General features: G+C 40.8%; 1 protein-coding gene across 1 annotated transcript; it reads right to left on the bottom strand.

Moving 5' to 3' along the window:
- Window positions 1–19: 19 nt before the first annotated feature.
- Window positions 20–15,227, bottom strand: LOC148832657 (uncharacterized). The gene is made up of 6 exons (XM_088919099.1): window positions 15,156–15,227; window positions 13,001–13,154; window positions 11,239–11,399; window positions 8,788–8,991; window positions 7,022–7,203; window positions 20–6,479 (listed from the first exon to the last, which is right to left on the bottom strand). Exons 1-6 carry the CDS (start codon window positions 15,211–15,213, stop codon window positions 891–893), a joined length of 6,348 nt encoding a protein of 2,115 aa, XP_088775225.1. The 5' UTR covers window positions 15,214–15,227; the 3' UTR covers window positions 20–890.
- Window positions 15,228–17,097: the final 1,870 nt, after the last annotated feature.

Here is a 17,097-nt window from a genome sequence, read left to right as displayed (position 1 = left end):
ATTATTTATTGCTGTGTAATTACGCATTCTTAAAATTGTCCTGAATAACTTAAATGACAAACTGAGAACTAAATTTAATATGAAATAATATATTACATTATCATGATATTTACATCATATTTCATTGCTTCACATTCTGTAGAAGCAGTAAAAATAACATAGTCTTACATGGGTATGTCCAATAGTTGGGATATGACAAATAAGGGACAGAAGAAGAAAGCAGAGATAAACATTATTCATCCTTCTTCACTCTAATTCTGAATAAGTAATTGTCTCTTCCTTATAAGTATACAGGGGACACTGTGCTGTAAGAGGTGCTGTCCTTCAGATGAGACTACACCAGCGTCCTGGCTGCATTGTCATTAACTCTCATGACTCCATTTTTAGGCATAGGGTTGTTCATTCGGTTGTCCTGTGTAATTTGCACTTAAGGTTTTCAGAATCTGGCCAGTCTAAGGACCTCTCTTCAAGGAGCAAGGTAATATCTCACTCAACTACCTGATCTAAGGCAAAGACTGGCGGCTGCAACCATTTGGTAATGGCTACCAAACAGCACCCATGTGGTACGAGAAGCAGGACCATCTTTATACTTAAAGGGCTTTTGCGATGATTAATTATTGGAGAGGGTGCGACTTGGTAGTAATTTAGCTCATTTTGTTTCTAGCAGCTCTGCGGATGAATTAGATCTAGGAAAAAATAGAGATTTATGTTGTTTGAAAATGAATTGTACTGAAATAATTCATAATCTTCATCTTTGTAACCTTTCCATAAGGACATTTTCCGATCCTCATTTTGCAATTCTCTCTGAATCTTCTCAGAACACCTTATTATCAGGCCTTATTATCAGGTTAACAGGCATGAAAGAATTAATGTTTAGTTTGTTTAAATATTTAAAACTGTGTGAACTCATAATTTCTACTTTTCTCAGTTGTGCTCAAAGTCATTTTCTGATCCTCATTTTGAAATTTTCTCTCAGTGTCTTCCTGGAGAACCAAAACTAGAGAGGAAACTGTTGTGCTTGGATCGAGAAGTTTAACGAGGGGAACATTCACATTTCTATCTTGAAAGATGCGGTTTTGCAGCGTCATCGCTAACATTGAGTCAATACCCAATTCAGAAAGTCCTGTGTCACTTCTCATCTCAACAAGATCAACATTGCCTACTTCACAGAGCAGAGACTTAACATACTCATCAGGTGAAGAGGCAAGAGTACTTTCTTCTACCTGAGGTTCAGTTTCTCTTGTGTTCTTCAGTTCTTCTGTCACCAAAGCCAGTAAGCGCATTCTTAAAGAGGCGTTTTGAGAAAGAACATGATTGCTTAGGTTCCTGAAGCTAAACTTGCACACAACCTGCTGAGCATTGTTCTGCAGCAAGCAGTGTTCAAGACACTCGTGAATCTCTGGTACTTCCATGATCATCATTCCCTTTGCCTCAAGAAATCGTTGGAAATGTTCCCGGTTCAGCAGGAGACCAAGATTCAAAGCCCCCCAGTTAATGGACTGCCCAGAAAGTCCAAGGTTTCTCCGGTAATGGCAAAACACATCCAGAAATGAATTTGCAGCTGCATAGTTTGTTTGAGCTGAATTTCCAATAAAGGAGGTTATGGAGGAGTAACACACAAAATAATCCAGTTTACAATATCTTGTTGCATAGTGCAGGTTCAACACACCATTAACTTTAGGTCTCAGAACTTTTTCAAAGTGAGATTTTTCCAGAATGTCAATTAATCCATCATGCAAGACAACTGCACTGTGGAAAACCCCTCTGATGGGACAAGAAGGAAACCTCTGTCCAATATCAGTGATGGCTTTCATAACATCTTCGGAAACTGAAACATCACACTGCAAGCTGATTACAGAGACTCCAAAATGGTTCTGCAGATCAGTGATCTCTATCTTCTTTTCTGCCGAAGGAGCACTTCTGGAAAGAATGACGATACACCCCCCTCCCAGTTCTGCAATAAACTTTACTGTCTCAAATCCCAAACCCGAAAGCCCCCCTGTCACTATATAAACTGAGTTTTGCTGGAAAAGCTGCTTTTCAGTCTCGAGCACTGGAATATCAGAAATATTTTCCTTTGATGCCGATTCCAGCACAACTACAGGCATCGTCTTACAGGAGAAATAAGATTGAGACTCATCAAGAGCTAGAGAATCAATACTGCCAGATGTCACCCTTTGGAATGTTACACTGTGGAAATCTAAAGATTTCTTGTCCAAATTCAATGACTTTATCCATTTATAGATTTTTGATTTCTGTTTCTTAAGATGGGCCTTTTGAAAAACATGAAATACCTGAAGGAGCTGAATGTAAACATTTTCATTTTTACTTGGAAAGATTTTCTGCGAGAAAGCAGGTGACAGCTGATTATCACAGACAACAATGACGTGTTTGGCACTAGAAACGCTACATGCCTTTGCAACTGAATCTGCATCAAAGGGAGGCAAGAAAACGAAAGCATCACACCTGTTTATGTTCTGTAACAGTCCACAGAACTGTGTTCCAACTACAGCAACCCATCCTGATTTATTAGCTGCAAGCACCAAAACCTGGAGCAGGCTTGACTCTGGTGCAGTGCAGACAATGCCCAGCTTCCTCTGCTGTTTCAGTCTGGGCAATGCGCAATGCAGGATTTCCCAAGACAGTATAAAGAAGGATAAACATGGCACTTCCATTAGAAAGGGGAATTTCTTTGTATTATAGCACACAGCTTCAGGAATTGTGACTTTGGAGGAAGCAACAACAGGGTAGCAGGAGACAATGTGATCTCCTACTTTCAGTTTGCTTACATCACTACCCACAGCTGTAACTTTACCACTGAAGTCGAGTGCTAGGAGTTTGTGGTTTTGAGATGCGTGTTCACTCCAGTATATCGTCTGGCCAAATTCCAAATCCGAGAGACTGACGGGAAAGTAATCTGAAGAGTGAACACACATTGTATTCATCTGAACCGCTACACATTGTGTCATAGAAGGCTTCTCCGTATCAGTGGAGGGACTGGCACTCAAGCCTGTCATTTTGTACGGATTGGCAGTCTGCAGCATGAAACATTCTGGATCTAAAGACAAGACCTTTCTTTGAGTTTTCCTTGCATTTTTAATTGCTGTGCGTGTAATTTCAGTTGTGAAAGTCTGACCTTTGCTTATTACAACTTCTGGGTACCTGTGGCCTGTGTGTGAATTAATAATCTGAGCCAGTGCTGTAATGTCCTCGCTACTTACAGAACCAATATCGATCAGCTGGAATGTGAGACCTGGAATTTCTGCTGCACAAGACCTTGTCATGCCAGAAAGCACAAACCCTGGGCTAATGTGGTCAACTGTGTTCTCTGTTGATCTGTACGTGACAGCTCTGATGACATTAGGAGATTTTTTCTCTTTCATTGCATTAACAATCTGGCGGTAAACTTCACAACAGCAAACCAAGCACTCAAGAACCTCCTCTGTTGTCAGATTATTGAGGTTCTGAATCCCCCACAAGAACAAAACCTCTTTGTACTGCCTGTCTGGAACATGTAATTGTGAAATCAATTCAGGAAGCTCACGGTCTGCAAATTTCCCAGAGTATTTGAAGGGAATGTAGGTACAGCTGTGATGTAAGTGCTGTCGCAAGGCCTGGGCCACTCCTAACTGGTCTGCAAAGACCAGAGCCACTGACCTGTGGCTAGAGATGAAATCCTCTGGGACTGTCTTTAACTCATTGTGAAAGAAGTATTCTTCAGAAACTGAAGATGTATTTTTTAAAAATGTAATCCTCACATGTTTAAGTTGAACTAAAACACAGCCTTCTTTGTCTGTGAAGCAACCACACACCTCAAGATAGTCAGAGTTTGCTTTGGTTGTCCTTAAATACATCATCATTTCCTCCTCCAATGGCTTTACAACTGTCACGCTGCCTATGGCTGAAGGAAACCCAGGTCTTGCCTTAAATCCGTTTGCTGCTACAACAGCGGTCATCTGTAAGAAATAATCTAACACTACAGGGTGTATGCAGTAGTCATGCAGCTGGTTTACAGTTTCATCTGGGACCTTCACGCTCGTGAGAGCTTCCCTGAACTCTTCCCCATAGAGCACATCTCCAAGGTTTCTGAAAACCGACCCATACTGGAATCCTACCTGAGAAAGTTTTTTGTAGACATCCCCTGACTTCACTACCAAGGGACATCTTTTGAAAATAAGGTCCAGTAAGATTTTCTTTTCTTTAATAGTTTGTTCTGTGCTACACTCAATTCTTCCAGATGCATAAGTGGCTACTGCAGACTTTACTTTAAACATCATTGCATTGCCTGTTGGTTCGAGCTGTACTTTCATCTCAGGTGAGTTTTTGCTCACAATGAAAGGACTCTGGAAATGAATGGTGAGCTGCAGTGACCTGAGTGGTACTTTTGGTCTCACACTGGCCGTGAACGATGCCAATCCCATTTCAACATAGAAGGCACCTGGAACTATAATAGCACCATTGTTTTTGTGTTCAGATATATAAGACACAGAGTCTCCTGAAATGTTGCAACTGAATTCTTTGTCGTCGTTGCCGGTCTGCATCAGCACAGGGTGATTGGAAGCTGACACAGTTTCATTGCCCTTCCTTACCAACTCAAAGTACACCTCTTTCTTCAGACTGTCAAACTGATATCTTGGAAATGGTGTTGGTACTGTCTCACGTCCTTCATAAAGTTTCTCCCAGTTGACTTGCAGGCCCAGCTCAAAGAGCTTTGACATGACAGTGAGCAATGCCTCCTGGTCTTTGTCTGGCTGCACGGATGGGAACACCGTGGCCTCATTCCCTAGTGTCTCCAGGATATTCCTCTGCAGTGCTCTTCTTGGACCAATTTCTACAAAAACTACATTCCTCTTGTCTTTCGCAGCAGATTTCACTGCCTGCTCAAAAGCTACTGGCTCTCGAATGTTTCTCGCCCAGTATTCACCTGTGATAAAATCACCTGGAGAACAAACGTTTCCTGTCACAGTTGAGAACAGCTCTACCTCCATTGGTTGTTGTGTCAACACGCCGACATTCTCTTCAATTGGCCTTAAAATTGGATCCATCACGTGGCTGTGATATGCAGTAGGAACGTCCAAAACATGAAGAAATAAATTCTTGCCGTTAAATGACGTTTTCAATTCCTGATGTATGCTTTCTATAGCATCTGTATCCCCTGACAAGGTGCATGATCTAGGGCTGTTGTAGGCAGCAAGACAAAGTTTCCCTGAATATGAGGGCAGGAGTTTTAAGATCTCTGTCACACCTATGTTACTGACCACAAGCATTTTCCCACTAGTTGTTGTGGCCTGAAGAGTACTGCGGAAGTAAATGACCTTAACTGCGTCCTCCAGGGACAGCAGTCCAGAACAATGTGCAGCAGCCACCTCTCCCACAGAGTGCCCAATCATGGCGTCTGCTTTGACACCCCAGTGCTTGAAAAGGCTGGCAATAGCAACCTGGACAGCAAAGAGAAGTGGCTGGACAACATCTGGTTTGGAGTAATCATCGTTGTCATAATCACTGTCCAGTTTCTCCAGGAGATTCATCCTCTTATAGTTGTGGAAAATCTCATCTGTCTGTTTCACCTTCTCCCTGAAAACGCACTCCTCTTGTAACAGTTGCTTGCACATGCCTCGGTAGGTAACTCCATTGCCACAAAACACAAAAACCAACCTGGGGTCGGACTTTGACTGAGCAATGCCCTTGGTTGTTGCAGATTTAAGTTGCTCTACTAAATTACTGATAGAAGATGCAACAAAGGCTCTTCTGTATTTGTGCCTCAAGTGAGTCCTTCTACATGCAGAAGTATAAGCTAGAGCTTGTAGGTCAAGTGAGTTTTCATTGCTGATCTTTTGGACAGTGTCTTCCATCATCATTTTAAGAGACCTTTCTGTGGCTGCAGACAGAACAAACAGTTTGGGCGCAGTGTGAGTTCTTGACCGAACATCTTGCTGTTGTCTGTACTGCTTCACAACAGCATGAGCGTTGGTGCCTCCAAAGCCAAAGTTATTGATGCCTGCAGCCCTTCCCAGCGGGCCAGTCTCTACCCACTTCTCTGCTGTGGTGGGGACTTTGAGATTCAGGGCTTTGGCATCGATGCTTGCGTTGTCCTCAGAATAGAAGAGGGAGGGGACAATGGTTTCATGGCGCATCATCAGCAGGACCTTGACGAGCCCTGCCACCCCCGCTGCAGACTCGGTGTGCCCAATGTTACCTTTCACAGAGCCGACACAAAGCGCTGGGGATCCTGGGGGTCGGGCTTTGGCTATGACGTTGGAGATGCTGCCAGCTTCTGTGGGATCTCCTACTGGGGTTCCAGTCCCATGAGCCTCTACGTACTGGACCTGAGATGGGTCAATCTGTGCAGGGTAAATAGTGCGAAGAAGCTCCTGCTGTTGGGCCATGGATGGCTTGGTGATTGGGGTGACAGAGCGGCCATCTTGATTTACAGCAGTGCTGCTTACGATGCCCCACACGTGGTCAAAATCCCTCTTAGCCTGTTAACACAAATAGGAACCAGGCATATTAGTTTAAATGAGCAGTTTAATAAAGAAAAGGTAAAGTTTTGTTTGGAGGAAAACATTTTTCTTTTCAATTCGTGTACTAAAATCGACAGGAAAATAGCATAGCTATCTGACATTGGCTTGAAGTTACAGTAAGAACGAATGGAAAACGTGTTATGCGTGTATTTAGAAAACAAATGTATGGTATTTGTTGATTTCTTTTTGAATAACGTCCACGGCAGAAGAGCTCCCAGAAATACAGTAACATATAAATTGCAAATAGAAGATAGGTGTACATATGAAGATTTTTTTTTTTATGATACAATATCTGGATTTGGTAGCTGAACATGAGCACATTTACTGGTAGAAACATTTAAGAGTGCTTTTAAATCACTTTAGACTCTTATTTCATTTTAATGAAATCCAGTTATATTTTGGAGTACAGCACTTCACCTTTGCAGCGAAGGTAAAACACATGAAATTAATCAGCAGCTCAATCACAGCCGGTTTATTCAGGGAGTATGGGAGCATCTCACCTTTTGCAGGGGCTTCAGTAAGACAATCCCACAGCCCTCCCCTCTTCCATAGCCATCTGCGTTGCTGGAGAAGGGCTTGCTGGTGCCTTCAGGTGAAATCATTTTTGCTTTGCTGAGGGCGACAAAGACTCGTGGCTCAATAATGCAGCTGACACCTCCACAAATCGCCATTTCGCAGTCCCCTAGAAAACAGTACCAACATGGGCTCTGAAACAGCTGTCTCTGGATAAATTCAAGCCACAGAGGCTCTTTAAAACAGACATCTTCTCAGACTAACTGGTGCAAGGCTGTATTTAAATAAATATATGAATAAATATGTGTATAAAAATAGATACTACTACTGAACATCAGAACTAATCAGGGGAAAAAACAATAAACCAGGTGTATTAAAAATAAACTAGCCAAATAAACAAAACAACAGAAATTATTTTTGCACACTTCTGCTGGCCTATGTATGTAAGGCTTGCACCCAGGATGTCCCTTATCTATTTCTCATCCCTCTTGTCACACCAGGTGAAAGGCATCTCTCATGAATAGGCTGCCATTCCCTCAGTTATCACCCTGCAGCTCACTAGCAGCCCACTGAAGCTCAGCAGGTATGAGCCTGGTCAGTACCTGGAGGGGAGACTCCTGGGAAAAACTGATGTTGCTGCTAGAAGAGGTGTTAGTGGGGCCAGCAGGGGGCGCTCACCCTGCGGTCTGCGTGGGTCCTAATGCCCCAGTATAGTGATGGGGACACTATACTGTAAAAAGGTGCCGTCCTTCAGATGAGACGTAAAACCGAGGTCCTGACTCTCTGTGGTCATTAAAAATTCCAGGGCGTTTCTTGAAAAGAGTAGGGGTATAACCCCGGCATCCTGGCCAAATTTCCCATTGGCCTTTACCAATCATGTCCTCCTAATAATCACCATCTATTAATTGGCTTCATCTCTTTTTTTTTCTCCACACTGATAGCTGGTGTGTGGTGAGAGTACTGAAGCACTATGGCTGCCGTCACATCATCCAGGTGGGGCTGCACACCGATGGTGGTTGAAGGGGAGTTATTAGGGGAGTCACAACAAATACTCCCTACATATTTCATCCCTCCATTGCATTCATTAGGTTCTATCCAATCTACTAAAAAGCTAATTGTATTTGGACTCTTTTAACATTGTGAAACATCCACAAAAATGTTAACCCATAAATCTGCATTGAAGTGTTCACCAGAAACATTTTATCCCCAAAACTCATTCAGAAAATCGTCAGCTGTGTCTGGCCAAGGACACTTTACTTTTTGACCGACTGTCAGGAATCCTCAATGAAAAGGTATGTGGATCCTGTGCAGACGCAGGAGCAAGTAGATACTGAGACAGGTGAACAATCCGGAACTTCAGGCGAGATCGTAGTCGACAGGAGAAAGGTAGATTGAAATCCAAGAAGTACAGAGAGAAGCAAACAATCCAAAACAGAAGGCGAGGTCCAAGGTCGAGAGGCAAAAGGGAGTTCAGTAACCAGTAAGCGAGATTCAGAGTAAATGCGAGGTAGAGCTCTCTATGAGAAGACTCAACACCGGGCAGCGGGAAGCGGGTTTGGATGGTTTAAATAGCGCTGCTTACCGCACGGTAGAGCGTGTGCTGATGGATTTAACACGTGCGGCGGCGCTTGTTATTATTAACCCGCTGCTGGTACTGGTTAGTTCTCTTACGAGTTGATCTCCGCTGGCTGGTGGTCGTGACACCGATGTGATGATCCCAGGAAACACATCCTCGGTGCGCACGAGCGGTTACCTTGTCTGATGGCCTGGCAGGCAGAGTGAAGAGCCACGAGGGAAGAGGAGCAGGCGCTGTCGATGGCGAACGAGGGCCCGGTGAAGTTGAAGGTGTAGGAAATCCGATTGGCGGCGATGCTCATTGCTGTCCCAGTGCCATTGTAGTGGTTTATTGTGGTGGGACTGTTGCTTAAAAGTCCTTCGTAATCTCTGTTCATGAGACCTGAAAAAAAAATGGACACCTGGAATCAGCAGGATTTACTGACTGAATTGACCATTTTTTACATAGCAGTTATATCATAACAACAACAAAGGGATGATTAAAATGATTGAAAATGAACTTTTGTAGAGAAAGAAAGAACAAAAATACATGAAACACAAAAGACTCAGAGTGAGAGCAACATTCTTAATTGTAATGAGATCTGTCCATCACGACATATCAATCTACACACTACAATCTGTGCAACAGGGGAGTTCTACATACTGAGAGAGTCTTTTCAGAGGTTGTTGACTTCACGTGAATGACTTCTGGCCATTTGGAATGTGCATCTACTGCAACCAAGAACATACAGTAGAGTCCATGAATGTTCTTGCAAAATCAATACGCACTTGTAGCCATGCTGATGAAGGACACTCCCAAGTGTGTAAAGGTACTCACAGTAGTGCATTCTGGATCTTTTGGCATCCAGAGCAGCTCTTTGACAGTTCCTCAATCTGTTTGTCAATACAGGGCCACCACACATAACTACGAGCAAAGCTCTCCACTTTCACTGTCCCTAAGTATCCTTAATGCAATGCATTTAACAAGCTGTTGCACAGGTTGAACAGCAGACCAGCACACCTGATCTGCACATCAAGTTCCCTTACCATACGTTACAGAAAGCTGATCTCTTCTGGATGTGAATCCTGGGTGAAATGAATCACAGTAATGTCACAGACTTTTGACAGTGCTGGGTCATTCCTCCTTTCTCTTTGTACGAGGGCATTTGTAACTGGTAGCCGTTCAACTAACAGCCTGAAACTCTTCCAACGGATCTGTTGACTTTGGCCCTTCTGTTGTTTGAGATGGCAAACATAACAATCCATGAATTTGAAAGCATAACTGCTCAGCATTTTCTGAGTCTCCGTCATATTCAGTCTCTTTTGAGTCACTTTGTGCCCATTTGCAGTTTTGCATTTCTTTCTCTGAGATACATTTGCAGTTTATGTGCTTTTTGTCTGCCTTGAACTCCCTTGCTTGTATTTTCTACAGTCTCTCTTTTTGAGCAGTCAATTGCATCACGTGATATTTTGCCACAGCGAAAACATAATTGTCTCTTTGTTTTATTGACATTTGTTTATTGCACTACCAACCAACGTTTTGTTGCAATCCGGATGCAGCTTTTGCAGCAGACTCCATTGATACTGCACATATTCAGCTAGTGATCCAAAGTAAAATCTCTTTCTGAGAGCAACTTCTTTCGTGTGCTGACTATGCATGACACATACGAGCCTGTTCCACAATGCGTCAGGCAATCCCACATTGGCAATGTTCTTTAAACCTACTCACGCTCTCTGATATACTTCCCACTTTTCAACTGGTTTCCTTTATGAAATTTGAATCTGTCAGTTAGTATCACGATTCTTTTTTTATTTAAATGATTAAGTAATGTTTCGACTGTCTACTTAAATGTTTTCTGGCTCTAGAGAACTGCACAGTAAACTGTAATAACAGACACTTAGCAACACCAAAACCTTATCCTTCATTCTCTAGATCATTTACTGCACAATGAAGGTCATCTTTTTCAAAGTAAGTTATCCAATCCTCAATAGCATTATCAAAAGTGCTAAGATATTCAATATACTGTATCCTGACATTCATATCTGGGATCGTGATGGTTTTCACTTTTATTAGTTAGCCTGCATGAAGAAACTCTTTCTGGATATTTCCCCTGACTCACCTATTCCTATTCCTAGCATAGCCAACTGTGAACAGCTCCTTTCCTGAGCTTTTGACTAATCTAAAACTGAAGTGGTGCATCGCCATTTTGTTGTGTTTTTACCCTTTGCAAACACAACTACTGCACATAAAGCAATAAAGACTCAAGAGTCTTACTGTAGCCACATTCTGAACTGTAATCAGAAATGTGCATCACAATGTTTCTATCTGCACAGTACAGTAGGCACAATATAGTTGGTTAACATCCACTTTAAAAACTAGTTTGCAAATCTATACATCATACACATTTATCCATAAAGTCACTGCATTAATTAAAGTGAATGCCACTTTTATTTGATGATTATAGTCTCGTTTTCAAAGTTTGTTACTTACCGAGACCTCATCTTTCACTTTTATTCAAGTACTGTTGTAATGCACTGCACTATAACTATAAGCTTGTTCTATTGTGAAATTTCACGCAAAGGTAAAAAAAAGCCTTTTTAATACTGTGCATGACAGCAAACAGCAGCATTCCACAAAATAAAACAGTACCAATGTAAACTCCTGTTCTGGTTCCGCTGGCTTTCTCCATGGGTATCCCAGCATCCTCCAGGGCTCTGTAGGTGCACTCCAGGAGCAGTTTCTGCTGAGGATCCATGCGGTCAGCCTCAGCCTCGGTAATGCCAAAGAGTTTGTGGTCGAATGCGTTGAACCTGGAAGTTCGGGAACATGAAAATATAGGTGACTAAAAGTGAAAATTTTGCAAAATTATGGAGACTGGTATTCAGTTTTTCATTCCAATGGATCTCTGAATGACTTTATCTAACAAATCTCCTGACAAAATGATCGCAATTCATGTGCCTTTAAAAACTAATGATTTATTTGCTAAAACCTGCTGAACTGGTCTCCAGGAAAAAAGACTGGACATCCCTTATCTAGAACACAAGCATGTATAATGACTTGTTCTGAACTGCTACTTCTCAAGAAGGAAGTGATTTCAGGTTTGTGTGATGCAACCACAATGCATTATCCACAGAAGCTGTGTTGAGAGTTATATTTTCTCCTAAAGGTCATAAACATCAAACAAGCCAGAAATTAAAAGTGTCTGATGCGATATATATAGCATGTATATGTATAAAACTCCTCTCACATACAGAAACACCAGTAACAAACTTAAAGCTGTGTTAACTAAACACAACTTTGCATGCCACCAGCCCATCGGACCCAGTCACAGCTGACGATCTCAGCTGGGCCTTATTATAGGACACACACCGAGACCATCCATGACCTAATGACTTTCAAGAGTTAGAATCTAATATTCCTAATGAGGGAAAGGGACTTCCCACAATAAAGCATACTAATACCTTATTTAGAATAAAACACCCCAAGGTCAAAAGGTGAGTGTATAATCAGCAAGACAATAAATGTTAACCATTTTTTCAGACTGTTAAGATTACAAAAAGAAAAATGGAACAAAATGTGATATACAGTATCCAAATATCTTCTTTTCTTGAGAGAAGAGACTTTCTTGGAGTAACAGAGGTCAATTCACTTCAGTTAAAAGCTATTTTTTCACTGTATGTCACTCCTTATGTCACGGTCGTCATCCCTCCTCTAGAGGGTGCCCCTACCTTTTTCTGTATTGTTCTTAGTTTAGAACCTGTGTCTCATCCCATTTGTCTTATTTAAGCCCGGTAGTTAAGTCTTATTTAAGTCTCCGTAGTTCTGGGCTCAGCTTTGGAAGATCAGAAGCCCGCCTATCACTGGGCACAGGAGTGCCCAGAGGGCATAAGCTTTATTATAGCGTCCCATCTTCTGAGTCCGGGGCTCGGTGTGCCCAGTCCCGTTATGTTTTTATCTTCTCTGTTCCTGATCCCAGTTCCCCGTTCCGGTTTTTAACTGTCTTTGTCTCGGATGGACTGCCCAGCATTGGACACTGGACTGCACCCGAATTACCCCCTCAGACCCCCCTTGGATTTTTGCCTGCTCCCTTTCCCCGTGCACCGGACCACCACTGACGCCGCCCCCTGTCTGTCGACCCGGCCTTCCCTGATGCGCTTCTCCAGATCACACCGTCACGCATAGGACCTTTAACAACACACTTCACGGGAGTCAGAACCGGCTCCCGTGACACTTTAATTCTGAATTTTCTATTTAATACTGTACAGCACAATATATTTATTGATATTGATATTATAACAAGGGTACAGCTGTGTACTTGTGTGCTTTTTGGGGAAGATTCAATTCTCAGACACACATGATTAAGCAATGGGGTTTGCGAACTTGTATCAGGCCCTGTGACAGACTCTCTTACCCATCGATGAGAGCAGCTCTAGCAGTCCGTGATTTTCCTGCCTTGCTGTCATCAGGATCGTACCAGGACTTGCTGCTGAACCTCTCATTTGGGATCTCCACTGCACAGTTCCTTCCCCCCAGAAGAACCTTCCAGAAGTTGTCTATTCCCTCGCCTGTAAAAGAAAGTCATGTATAAAGTTTTATGGTTTCTTTTAGACACCATTACTAAAAAATACTTCCCACTTTTCCAATACAGTACATATTTAAAAATATTTAGAGATAACCACTGTCTTTTCTACATGTCTGTATTTTAACTTTTAAAGACAATTTGATAACATTGTGTAGTTGGTTAATGTTACCATATTTTTCCACTTTGCAAAAGCATTTTTAATGTACAAAAAGTAATATCCCTTCAACAGCTATTTGTTCTTGGAAATTTGTCGTTTTCTGCTTATAATTTTTTCCTACCAATCAGCTGTTTGTATTGATAAATTGTGATGTTGTGCTAATTGCTGGTTTGGAAGTCCAGGAAGTACAAATGATTATTTAGATGTAGACAGTGTGAAACTAGAGAAAAAGTGTCTCAAGACCCGATCAATTTAGTACTCTGCAGTCTTCCAATGCTGTGGTGACTAGAAACTCCTGCTCAGACCATCACACGTGGACCACCCTGTCGACTGGTCTGTCGGACACAATAACCAGTATATCGTTCTGCACATCTGCTGCATGCCACACTGCTGATATGGAGGTCTTCACAAAATTAGTATTCATCACTCAAGTGGGCCTGGATCTTTGGGAAAGGGCCAGTGCACTGACTTAGTCTGATCACCAACACACTGATGACACAAAGGTATTGTTCTTGTGATAAGAGGGGAATATTGATTCCTTTCTTCATTTTCACTTCCATCTAACCAGATCTTCCAATTCAGGGTCACTGGGGAGCCAGAGCCTATCCCAACAATCCCGACAAGTAACAGCCACAAGGCAGAATACACCCTGGGCTGGGGACCAGTCCATCACAGGACAAGCACAGACATGCACACGCTCCAGTTTTTCACATTTTCCCAGAAGCCAATTAACCTACCAGCATGCTTCTGTGGGAGGAAACTGGTGCACCCACGGGGAGAACATACAAGCTCCATACAGACAGCAGTCCAGGGCTGGAATTGAACCCTGGGCCCCAACACTGAGAGGCAGTAATGCCAACCACTGTGCTACAGTGCCACAGGCTTGACATTTAACAGGTTAAATTACCTCAGTTCCCATCAATCGTTTAAAAAATGAATTTGCTTAATGCCTATGTAATGGTCAAAGTCACTTCAGTGCGTCATGTCAAGCTTCAAAGATCAATTAAACAAAATGACACAAAAAAAGTTCAGTCATTACCAAAAAGGTACATACTACTTTTCTACAAAGCATATATGCATAAATAGTGATGAATTGCTTTCGATACTCAGTATATCGAATAAACATTTGTTCTCTTGCTAAGAAACAATATTGTATGAAGGCTTTTGTCACCAGTGGTTCATATAAGGCAGTATACCTTCATTTGTATCCTTGACAGCATGTGAGTACAAATCAGCAACTTCAGAGATGTACACAAAAGCACTATTAGCACTATTCGTAGATATGAAAATTAACATTTTTTATGTTTTGTAAATGAAACCACACATTGCTATTCTGCTATGCAAAATATGAGGTGTTCTAGTGTAATTAGAAATATTAGAGTAATAATGTATAAATTACAATGTTCAGGGGCTTCACATGTGTGACATTGGTGCTCCTGATTAGGGTTGTTTGGAAATATGTTGAGGCGTTTGTGTGGTAGCACTGAGGAAAGTCTCCACATTTGTTAGAAACATCTGTTATACTTAAAAAGCAATTCAAATTTTACAGTTGTGGCTCTTTAAGAGTTTGAGCTCCTGTTCTTCTGCAAGTGAGTATATATTTTGTTAATCATAGATAGTTTTTGGTCCTTTGCTGTATAAATTCATACATACGTGCTGATAGCACACGTGTTTCTCAAGAGTCAAATGTTCATTTTATTTACAAAGTTCCACAAGAAGAATTCTCCCTCATAAACAAAAGGCACGATGTTTGAAAAAAAGATTTCTAAAAAGAAATAATCATTGTCTGTTTTTATTGCAACTAGAATGTCTTCACTCTTCACTCACCTCCAGGAAAGTGACATCCGATACCTACTATAGCTAGGTCTTCTTCTGTGTGCTCCATAGTACTTCTCTTTTTGTAAGCAGACATCTCAACACCTTTAAAACAGAAAATTAAAGACATTTTCCTTTTAAAAGTAAAATTTTAGTTAAACATAAACACAGTTTCTTGTAAGTTATTTTAAATACCATCTTTGTATTTTATAGAAAATAATTCTAAGATTGTTTCATTTTTGCATTTTATTCTATAACATTGAACGTTAGAAATATAAAAAGAGTTACACGTCCAAGTACAGACGTTTGCAAGAGAGTTGTATCTATGTTTTCCTAAACCACTAATTCAAGCACAGCAGGAAAGGAAAGTGTTTTGAAAACTGTGCTGGAATGACCCGAGCAATACGGTGTCATCAGAAACAGTAAAAACAGTATTATTGGATATTGTTAGACACAAATCCTCCATCAATACCATAAATAGCAAGTTATTTTTTTAGGAGTACAACAAGACTGAAACTTTTTTTTGTCAAAAATAGAATATAACTTTTAATTTTAAGCAGTAAGGATCCAGTTTAAAAAGAAAGTTCAATCCGGACACTTTTGAATAGATGTAATGTTTCAGTGCACATTTTTCTGCGCAATTCTTGATGACAAGGTTTGTGATCATTTTGAAATGTTCTAATTATTTCTAATCATTTTCTAATTTTCTAGCTTTGTTATTATTAGCATTTGAGTTATTTATTTTTTTATTTTCATAATAAAGATATTAATGTCTACGATAATTTAAGGGTGGGTTCTACTGCTAAGAATCCATCCTTTTTCTAACCACTTCATCGAGATCAGGGTTGCCTGGGGCTTCAGAAGCAGCGCTAAGGATGGCAAGTTTAAATACTCGCAAGTCGTTCTTGATACCATCTTATAATATTATTAGTTATCTTTGACCTTAACCATGGTCAGAGTTGTAAGTTGAAATAAAAGAAAAATAATGATAACTGATTGAAAGGCTAAACATCTCTATTCTTTTCTAAGTTAAACTCCTTCTGTTGTCGTCTCTGTGGAATTACACACGACATTGCTACAAGAGAAAGTCATACCTGTGAGTTCAGTTTTTGGTGTCATCAAAAGATTATAAAGTTAATTAACTAATACAGAGTAAATGTACATCTTTATTAATGAGAACTCTTTTCACAGAACTACTTTTATGCGTCTTATCTTGTTTTGCTCTTACTGTTTATATTGTTATAAAAATGCCTACATATCTTGTCTACTCACCTCATCTCCTTTGTCTTGCTTACTGGCAGTGTCTGTTTGCCTCTTATATAGTCTTCATATTACTTCTGATGTGCTTAGTAAGGGAAAAGTAAAACTAAGATGGCATTTCTAAGAAAACAGAACAAAAAAATGTGTCCGAGCCCTTTCATGTTTCCTCTTAATTTCAGTAACTGATTACCTTTAAGGAGTATTAGGTATTGCACATAAACACCTTTGATCACTACTGCTCTCCCACCAGTCTCCAATAAAAGCCTATAATTAGAAGGCTGGACTGGGAAGTAAGGTCAGGCTTGGGTGGTTTTGTCCTTGAGTTATACTGATACGTCAAACAATAAACAATGCATCTCCCTGTCTGACATATTGGCTTAGAATAGCCATCGAAAGATAACCTGAAATTGCCTTTGACACCAATAAATGAACAGGTTTTTATCTACTAAATATTATCTGTATTGTGTTCCTGATGAATGCGCACTTCTCCATTTAATGTACTTCTCTATTTCGTTTTTGAGCTCATGGAATAAATTGATAGTATGGAAAAATAACATCTTTTCTGAGGGATTCCTGGATTCTTTCAAGTGTCTTTTATCATTTTGAAGAAGGTCAAAAACAAAGAAAAACTCTCTTTTTCTAAAATCAAAATAGCCAGGTGCTAGCAGATTTACTTTAAATTTACAAACATTGC

The sequence above is a fragment of the Atractosteus spatula genome, chromosome 6, assembly GCF_055471065.1.
Source record: "Atractosteus spatula isolate fAtrSpa1 chromosome 6, fAtrSpa1.hap1, whole genome shotgun sequence".
Lineage (NCBI taxonomy): Eukaryota > Metazoa > Chordata > Actinopteri > Semionotiformes > Lepisosteidae > Atractosteus > Atractosteus spatula.
The sequence above is the reverse complement of the archived record's forward strand: the minus strand, read 5'-3'. Positions and strand labels throughout refer to the sequence as shown.